The 10,000-nt window shown below is 40.6% G+C and overlaps 1 protein-coding gene, 1 long non-coding RNA gene and 3 pseudogenes across 2 annotated transcripts in view; 4 read left to right on the top strand and 1 right to left on the bottom strand.

The window, feature by feature from the left end:
- The window catches only part of LOC110065138 (uncharacterized), a 12,940-nt gene extending 10,205 nt beyond the window's left edge, over nt 1-2,735 (bottom strand). Inside the window, exons 1-2 of the long non-coding RNA XR_016207857.1 lie at nt 2,679-2,735; nt 2,478-2,597 (exon numbers count right to left, since the gene is read on the bottom strand). This is a non-coding gene — a long non-coding RNA (uncharacterized LOC110065138). The remainder of the gene's footprint in view (nt 1-2,477; nt 2,598-2,678) is intronic.
- Nucleotides 2,736-3,079: 344 nt separating this feature from the next.
- On the top strand, nt 3,080-4,636 carry LOC149110516 (uncharacterized; annotated as a pseudogene).
- On the top strand, nt 4,576-5,628 carry LOC149110515 (uncharacterized). The gene is made up of 2 exons (XM_089292301.1): nt 4,576-4,933; nt 5,099-5,628. Exons 1-2 carry the CDS (start codon nt 4,576-4,578, stop codon nt 5,626-5,628), a joined length of 888 nt encoding a protein of 295 aa, XP_089148427.1.
- Nucleotides 5,629-5,910: 282 nt separating this feature from the next.
- LOC149110514 (uncharacterized) lies at nt 5,911-7,022 on the top strand (annotated as a pseudogene).
- A 305-nt stretch (nt 7,023-7,327) lies between these two features.
- LOC149110513 (uncharacterized) lies at nt 7,328-9,452 on the top strand (annotated as a pseudogene).
- Nucleotides 9,453-10,000: the final 548 nt, after the last annotated feature.

Raw genomic sequence — 10,000 nt, 5'->3', positions numbered from 1 at the left:
CCTAGATGGCGGGGTAAAAGTATTTGCTTTAATTTGGGTTTCATTTCGACTTTTCTATGTCTAATTATAGGAAAAGTCATTATATATAGGGATAATAACCATTCTTGCGCTAAAATATTGAGTGTAACATGTACCTAGTGCTCATAGCTCTCGCAATGTTGATGCTACTGCTATGAAAACAAGATTATTCACGCGAAGTTCACGCCGAAGATCTGCCAAGTTTACGCCAAGATGTTTAAGTATTGTATCGAAAAAGGCAAAGATCCACGTGGAAGATCTTCTGCGTGGCCAGCCTGGTTGTATAACCTCGAACTTCAAACAGGTATTAGGGAAGAATATTTTTTTTCTTCGCCATGTGATTTCAAGTTTAGTGAAATACGTCATAGGAGGGTTCTTGTTTTTGGAGTAATTTTTGTCTCGTAAATATTCGGTTTTGTTTAGCTGGGTCGAATATTTAAAAGTCAAATGTGTTGTAGTCTTTCCTTAAATCCACAAAGACTGCAAAACCAACCTGATGTAGTCTTCGATTGTTGTAGTTTTCCCTTCGGATTCTTTAAGTCTTATAGATAAACACTGATAAAAGCTTTCACTTCCTGAATAAATCAGTGATTTTGTTTTAAGTGTGTCACTGTTTGCTTGTATCTCAAGGAAATAATCCAACAAAAGTCTAACTACTGTTTTGTCGCTGTCAGATACTAATATTACTTACTTTAATTAGTGCAAAACTCAACATTGGTTTTAAATTCCTTGGGCAAAATATAAAATGAACTTGGTCACACTCTGCACCAGAAGATGTTTTGGAATACTGTTAAACGCTTCGAGGCATGGCTAGCCTGTGTACATATTAGTAGAACCAGGAACAGTAGTCTGCTTGTGATGTATCAAATGCGTCTCCAATAGTCAGTAGCCTAATTTTCTCCTAAGTACAATTATTAAAAGTATAATTATCTTAGAGTGTTGTTTTTGTTGTCATGTTAAAGCTTAAGTTGAAAAGGGGTTTGCGGAAAGATTCACATAAAGTTTGGACACTGGAACTTTTCTCTGAAGGACATTTCTCTCCCCTTTCTTCACAAAATGCTGATTGCAGAGGTTTCCCAAAATTTGCCTGACTGGTTTAGAATGAGTGTTTCCTTCCTTTATTTTGTTTGACTTCTCAAACAATTCAGTGTGATGCCCCGCATTGTTGTGACTGCATGCACTGCTTATTTGAGGGCTGAACTCTAACATTCCTAAAGCCCTGTACGTATATGCGCCGTTTAATCTGGGCCAGTGCTAAAATGCAATTTAACCTAAACAAATAATGCATTGATTACAAAACTTATTTCATTTGACCAAGTCCGGCAAACGGCAACAACTTTTTAACACTTCTAAATGGTTGTCCATATTTTGGACGGACATCCTAATAAATAAGAATCAAGGAATGAAATAATCATTGACCAAAAGGGACATACACCATGTAGAAATGTGCATCAGTGCATGTGCATGTTCAACGTGCCCCTTTATCAAACCTACACTTCAGTCAAATTACACCCTTCTCATGCCGATAAAAAAATCGTTTCATAAATCAGCTTACATGATTCATTTTGGCGAAACAATAGAATCATGACGTCTGCGCTTCTTCCAAAGCTGGCATACTACCGGACTGACCACATCACGGTCTTTCTTTCGGGTAGTAATCACAAGCGTATCCTAAGAAGGGGCTAAACTGGATTAGCAACTGAAATAAATATATGGCAAATTCTTCCGAGTTAAGCGTAAACTTTCATGCAAATCCTAAGTGATATACTAAAGTAGATAAAAGGTAACACAGTACGTCTATGCCTGTAGCAAACATATCACGTCTCGTACCTTTTTGCATACATAATTACCAGGATGATTTCTCGGAAACTGAGTGTTGAGTTATTCAAAAACGCAGTGTTGCAGAACTTTACATTCAAATGGCAAATTTAATTTGGTGCCAAGAATAGTATGTTTTTTTTCACCCTACAGACATTACTAGACTAAAGTTGGTTCTTATATTAATACTATCTTATTTTTGCGGTAGTCGGAGATGTTCTCGGTCATTACCCGCCGCCAAATTTCAGAAAAAATTGCAATAACTTCAAATTCAGTGTTGCCATAGGGCAAGCTCAACATGGGCTAATTTGCGACACAAAATAGGACAAACAGATGTCGAAGAGCTCTTAAGACCTCAAATATGTTAATAACAGAATTTTAGGATATAAGGAGGAATAAATACTGAAACATCCAAACGTTGCTATGCAGGCACAGCAGTGAGATGAGTTTTAGCTGGAGCGACAGCTCTCTGCGACATTACTCAGTTTTGCACTGTCGTGGTCGGAATAAAATGTTATTATGCATTTAGCAAGAGAACAAAACAGAGAACTATGTCTTATTCATTCTTTACAAAACTTTAACTGGTGCATTTTTTTGGATCTGACCTAAAAATGCTATAAAATGAAAATATTAATACTCACCTTCGCCTAGATTACAAATGACATACACAGCCGTTCGATGGTTTCACGTCCACTTTCAAACCTTTGCCCGCGGTGAACACTGGTACTCGAACCTTGCAGTGAACTTCAAGTGACTGTGAACTTTGTAAGAAAACAAGTTAATCATCTAATGGTTAACTTTGATGGATTTTTTTTGTGGAATTTAACGAGATATTGACTAACCTCTAGCTTCCTCCTTACTTTCGCTTTGCCGTGACAGGAGATGTTGGCCCCCCGCATAGATGATTCTACCTCGTTACCATGCCAGGAGATCCCATGAGATTGCTTGCGCATGCGCATGATCAGTGCTTTGTATGCTTCGATCAGAGGAAGACGACACTGACATTTTGGCTGCAAAATAGGGGTATTTTTGTCTCCAGGTCACAGTATTACAACCCCTCCTGCAGCGAAAAACACGAAGGGTCGTGGTCTAAGTACCTTGACACCTTTTTATCTCGTATTTACTTGTTGGAGTGGGCAAAAATCGACAACAGAACGACGCCGCTCACAGCAAGCACATGGTGAATTCTGTGAGTTCGAAAAACTCCATTCTGTCAAATCTCGAAGAGAATCTCTTTAGTATGATGGATGAGAACACTAGTCTCCTAAGTGAGACAACAACCGGACAGCAAACTGCTGAAGACCAGCTAAATGACGAGATTATTTCTGAAGCGGTCACTGGTGATGGCGCCAAAACCGCCGTTGAATGCGTCACGGTCGATGTTCATCGTCGCGTTTCCCCTTCGGTGAAACAGAAGAGGGAAGAAGTGAAGGCAGCCGTTGCAGGAAAGAGACCAAAACTGGTTTTGACTCAGTCAGGAAAAACGGCAAATAAGCCAACGAATAAGAAAGGCGCCAAAGTCGGCCCCAGTACGAGTCAAGCGCAGAAAACTGTTCGCGCTGAAAAAGGCGGGAAAACCGCGAGAGCATCGACCTCATCTACTGCACAAACTGTTAACTTGACTCAGTTGTCAGATATTTTACAATCGTCGCTTTCCACTGTTTTCTCTGGCTTAACATAGTCAATGAAGACAGGCTTTACCGATTTAGGAAAGCTGATACAGGACACAAGAATAACTGAAGACAAAGAGATCGGTTCTGAGTCCAAGCTCTCGGACGATGAAGTCTCTGACAAAAACGAGCCTGACGAGCCATCAGCAAAACGTCAGAAAACAGCCGACTCTAACCCGGCTATAATCGAGAAGCTCACAAAAGATCTTGCTCTCGAGGATGAGAAAGGACCAGACATCAACACACAATTGGCAGGGCTTGTGCGCAAACTTGTTCGTGAAGCAAAACCAAATGAAACAAAACTAAACGAGCTCAAGAAGCAGTATATCCCTCCAAGCAATTGTGAAGGTCTGTCTGAAACAAGAGTGAACTCTAATATTTGGAACAACCTGGGCGAAACTGCAAGATCAAATGATCTAAAACTTCAAAAGGTCCACAAATATCTTATGAAAGGTATGACTGCTGTTGTTACAGTCATTGATTCACTCATTAAAGACGAGTCAAACTCGTCCAAAGAGGATAACATTGGCAAATTAATGGATGCTGTTATTCTGTTAGCTAATGCTAATACTGAAGTGAATTTGCGTCGGGGAGAAAGGCTCAAGCCTGAATTACATCCAAGTTATCGGCATTTGGGCAATCCCTCTAACACCATAACTTCCCAATTATTTGGGGACGACCTCCCAAAAGCTGTCAAGGACATTGCCGAAGCTAATAGGATAAGTTCCAAGATACATGGTGATAGGAGATCAGTAGACAGAAGGGACAAGAGGCAAAGATCAAGGCATTTTGCAGGCTCCAACAGCCGTACTCCTTACAGATTAAATTCTTACTATACATCAGGGTCAAAAACCTACCATCGACCCCCTTTCCTGAACAGAAAAGAGGGGGCCAAGAAGAGGCAGCAACAGCAACAGGAGAAAACCCAGTGAAGGAACCTTTATCTAAATCACCACCTGAAAAAGATCAGGTGAGCTTAACTACATTTCAAGCTACTGTCATAGCTGGCAGAACAAAAGATTTTATTCCTGCTTGGCAGGAGATCACTGCAGACAAGCAAATACTGGAGATGGTACAGGGCTGTCCCATTGAATTCATAAGTATGCCAAAGCAACTCTCCAGTGTTTATCCAATTTCACATAACCCCGTTGAACGAGAAATTATAAGCAAAGAGGTTGACAAGCTTCTAATTAAAGGGGTTATTGAAGAGACCACCCATTTAGAGGGTGAATTCATTTCTAGTATATTTGTTAGGAAAAAGAAAGACAACACTTACAGAATGATTTTAAATCTTAAAAATTTAAATTACAACATTGAAAAGAAACATTTTAAGATGGATACTTTCTTATCTGCAGTGAATCTTGTCAAGCAAAACTGCTACATGGCATCTGTGGATTTGCAGGATGCCTACTATACAGTCCCAATAAGTATAAAATACAGAAAATACTTAAGATTCGAATGGTAGGGGAAACTATACCAATACACTTGCTTGCCAAATGGGTTGTCATCTGCCCCTCGATCCTTTACCAAGATCCTAAAACCAGTTTACAGCTCACTTCGCAGTAAAGGCCATGTTAATGTTGGCTACATAGACGATTCATATCTCCAAGGAGATACTTATGAGGAATGTAAACACAATGTTCAGGATAGCGTGACTCTTTTTGAAAAATTGGGTTTTCTGCCTCATCCTGAAAAGTCAGTCTTCGAGCTCACTCAAATAATAACATTTCTCGGTTTTGTGATAAACTCAGTCACCACGACAATAACCCTTACCCCTGAAAAGGCTCTCAAAGTCAGCATGGCATGTAAAAAGCTGTTAGCTAAATCAGAATGCTCAATTGTAGAGGTGTCAAAACTGATAGGTCTACTGGTGGCCAGTTTACCAGCTGTTCAGTTTGGGCAGCTACACTACAGGCATCTTGAAATAGACAAGAACATTGCTCTTAAAATTGCCAAGGGGAATTACCAGGACATAATGTGTTTATCCCCAGCTGCCAAAGCAGATCTGGGTTGGTGTGTAGACAATGTCTTGCAGTCCAATAATCCGATTTCACATGGTAAAATCGATATTGAAATTACATGTGATGCATGTCCAGAATACGGATGCAGACCGAGAGAGTAGAATTCTTAATGAACGCACCAAATGGCAGTTGAACCCTGAAGTTTTTAGTCAAATCCGAGACTTATGGGTTACCCCTGAAATTGATCTCTTTGCCACACGGGCGAACAGACAGCTTGCTATGTTTGCTTCATGGAAGCCAGACCCAGAGGCTACCGACATTGATGCATTTACAATAGACTGGAGCAAATACCAGTTTTATTGTTTTCCACCTGTCTCTCTTATTTCTAGATGTTTAAGGAAAGTAGAAATGGACAAAGCAGAAGGGATTCTGATTGCACCCATATGGCCAACACAAGTTTGGTGGCCCCAGATGTTGAGATTGTTGATAAGACATCCAGTTGCTCTTCCACAACAAAAAAGACTGCTGACACTATCCAACATGAGCAAACTTCACCCGCTTCACGCAGAAATGGTACTGATGGCCTGCTACATATCAGGAGATTCTATGAAACAAGAGGAATTTCAGAATCAGCTTGTAACCTCCTCATGGCCTCCTGGAGACCTGGTACCCAGAAACAATATCAAGTTTATATCCAGAAATGGTCTAACTTTTGTGCTCAAAGGAAAATTAATCATAATCAACCAACTGTAGAGCAGGCTTTGGAATTCTTCACACATCTTTATGAACAGGGCCTCACCTACAGTGCCATTAAATACAGCACGGAGTGCCTTATCTTCATATGTTGTACTAGAAGATGGTACAAGTCTGGGGCAGCATCGCTTAGTGTCACGTTTACTGAAAGGCATTTTTCAGAGCAATCCTCCCTCGCCAAGGTATTCAGAGACTTGGGATGTCAGCGTTGTATTACATTACCTTCAAGGCTTGTCGCCTGTTGGAACATTGACTCTTAAGGAACTGACACTTAAACTAGCGACTTTAATATTGTTAGTTTCTGGCCAAAGGGGACAGACTGTTCACTTGTTAAATTGATCAAACGTGAGGGTGTCTGTCGACAGTTACACCTTTTTGTTTTCAAAGTTGTTAAAGCAAACCTGACCTGGTTTTCCTAATCCCACAGTAACTTTAACTGCTTTCAGGGATAGTAGATTGTGTGTAGTTACTACTCTTAAAGAGTACATCAGCAGAACAGAACCGTTACGAGGGTCAGAATCCCAACTTTTTGTCAGCTACACTAAGCCGCACAAAGCAGTTAGTAGGGATACAATTGGTAGGTGGGTGAAAACTGTTTTGTCCTCTGCTGGCATTGACACAAAGAAGTTTAAACCTCATAGTGCTAGAGCTGCTGCAGTGTCAGCAGCAAGCAACGCCTCAGTGTCTCTAGATGAGTACTGCAGGTTGGTCATCAGAATCCACTTTTGCCAAATTTTACAACAAACCTGTAGTTAGAGAGTCACAATTTGCATCCAGTGTACTTGAAACAGCTGAAGGTTAAACACCTAACTTCATGTTATAATTACTACATTCAATAAAGTATGTTGAGTTGAGACAACTATTATCTTTGGACCATTTTTTCTTCGTTACTTGTCTCGCGTGGTTGGCTTTGAAATCTCATGGGATCTCCTGGCATGGTAACGAGGTGGAATTGAAAAATTAAACGAGACTTACCTGGAAGTTGAAGTTTGATTAAAACTCTACCGAGTTACATAATGCCAAGGGATCACATGCCCTACCCACCCACCCTTGTGGTTACTACACATGTTACATACACCACGTGCACCAAGTCTTCTAAGACTGATCATGCGCATGCGCAAGCAATCTCATGTGATCCCTTGGCATTATGTAACTCGGTGGAATTTTAATCAAACTTCAACTTCCAGGTAAGTCTCGTTTAATTTTTCAATTATTCGCCAACTTCGTCATGGTCTACACGCATGCATCAGGAACCATCTACTGTTGATCACCGAAATCTATCCCGGCTGTTGGGTCTCTTGTGTGAAATTCTGTTTTTAGAATGTAAGAATGATTATGAAAATTATGATTATTGTTTTACTGGAAAATACATCAGTCGTAAAATTCATACGAAACCACATCCGGAACTCGAGTGGCGTATTTTTCATATCCTCACTAGTGAAGATATCGATGATTTCACTGATGTCAAGTTTGTCTCTTAAATTGTACTTAAATTCGTTGGTGTATGATCGAAGCATCTTCGGGTCTTCCTCGAAAGTCTTCGGCAATCTTCGGAAATCTTTGGAAATTTTCGGAAATTTTCGGCAACGTTTGTGTGACCTTCGGACAAGTTTTGGCGAATCTTCGGAAATCTTCGGAAAATCGTCAAGAACGCCGTCAACAGTATGTCTATATAATAAAAAAAAAAACATTACAAGTTCCAGTGGCAAGAGCAATATCTCACGAGTGAGCGCAGCGAACTCGTGAGATATTGTTCTTGCCACTAGAACATGAACATTATTTTTTTCTGAAGCATCTGAGCGGGCCGGAATCCTAAATCCTAGAATTTGATTGGCTTATCATGCGCTGGTGACCGGTTCAGGTGTTTACGATACGGCCCACGGGCCGGATATTTTCCCCGCTGTAGCGATTACGCCTCGCTAAAATATTAATGTTACAACGTTAGTTGTAAACATCCCCGCGTCTTGAAAAAATATCATGATGCTACCGAAATATAACTATCAAGGAAAATGGATTCGGATTAGAGCGGATACAATGAAAGCGAATTTTACTCTCCGGAGGAAGAAACTTTGAACCAAATGACGCCCATAAATCATGACGAAGTTGAACAAGACAGGCACTTAAACAACAATGAAGATTTTATCTACTCATTTCGCCCTAATAACACTAAGAAAAAGATAACTTACGATCTGAACATTTGGCGAAGATAATGTTCCACAGTTGGAGAGACGAGAGCCTTGGAAAATATGCCTCCCGAAGGGCTAAACATACTTCTGTGCAATTTTTTCATGGACGTCCATAAAAAAGATGGCGGAGTCTACGAGCCAGGTTCGCTTGCATCTCTTCAGAGAGGTATTCAACGCTACCTGAACGACAGCAACTCCAGCACAAATTTTATGAGATCCTCTCAGCTCGCAAACGAGACTTGGTAGTTGGTAGGGAAAATATAAATCTTCCGCACGCTGCCCGCGAGCTAACAGAAGATGAAGAAGACTTGTTGTTTTAAACCAGTCAGTTTGGGGCAGACGACCCCGAAGTTCTCCAGCGCACGGTGTGGTGGGTGCTGTCTTTGCATTTCGGGTTTAGATCGCGAGACGATTGTCGTAGACTGCAGTGGGGTGATATAGCATTTGAAGATGATCCAGTTAGTGGAAAGCAGGTCCTTTTGTGGATAGCCGAACGAGGATTAAAAACAAGACAAGGAGACGGCCACTGCAGGGCTTTTAGTCCAAAAGCCCTCACCACAAATACCGAGCGCTGTCCTGTTCGTCTTTATCTTAAGTTTGCCAGCCTTCGTCCTGACGAAATGAAGAAACCCAACGCCCCTTTTTTCCTGGCAATAAACCATAGCAGAGCTCTTGACAATCCGGTCTGGTGCAATCGAGCACCTCTCGGAAAAAACCGGAAGGGCGATTTTTTGACGAAAGCGGCTAAAAATGTAGGGCTGCCAGGAAGTGTAACCAACTATTCTGTGAGGAAAACGCGCATTTCAAGGCTGATGGACGCTGAGGTTCCTGTAGCACAACTGAGCGTAAGAATCTAAAAAGCTTAGATTCTTATAAGACAGCTTCAGACGAACACCAGCGCAAGATGTCTTTGGTTTTTAGCAGCGGCAAGAAGAAATCTCCCATCTTCTCAAACGCTGCTCTATTAATCGGGGAGACTAAAATATAAAGTAAAATGTATCAGCCTAAGATTTCGTAAAATTAAGAAAATTTTAAAATATTAATATTGAATCAAAAAAAAAAAAAAAAAAACTAATTTGTTCATAAATACTATCAATATTATCACCTAATAGTAATTTAACAACTAACTACATAGGTAAATAGCAAGGACAACGCATACATCCCTTGTCCAGCAGAGAGCTAACGTCAAACTTTCTAATAGAGCTTTTAAAACATCCATCAGTCAAAGCCGCGAAAACGCTACGTTATTATTTCAGATGACTCTGATTCAGATTAAGTCGAAGTTTCCTCATGATAGTTAGATTTGTCAAATCCATCGCCAGCAAAACAAGTTTTAAGTCGTTAGGAACGGCAAACTTCGCTGTGTTCGCGTCGTTCATCCATATTAATTGAACATTCGATCGGAGCCATTCGGAGCATGCGTTTTTAACAGGAGCAGCGTCGTACACTCACTTTTGACGTTTGACAGGTGATGCTCATTTCAATGACTTTGCATAGCTTTTTTCTTTTTACGTCTATGTGTGTACTCACGCGTCAAAATAGAAGCCAACCGCTGAAAATCATGCTCACATTATTTTCTCTGGTCTTTGGTGCT

Source organism: Orbicella faveolata, unplaced genomic scaffold (assembly GCF_042242905.1).
Source record: "Orbicella faveolata isolate gen_17 unplaced genomic scaffold, um_ofav_v1 contig_24, whole genome shotgun sequence".
NCBI lineage: Eukaryota > Metazoa > Cnidaria > Anthozoa > Scleractinia > Merulinidae > Orbicella > Orbicella faveolata.
The sequence above is the reverse complement of the archived record's forward strand: the minus strand, read 5'-3'. Positions and strand labels throughout refer to the sequence as shown.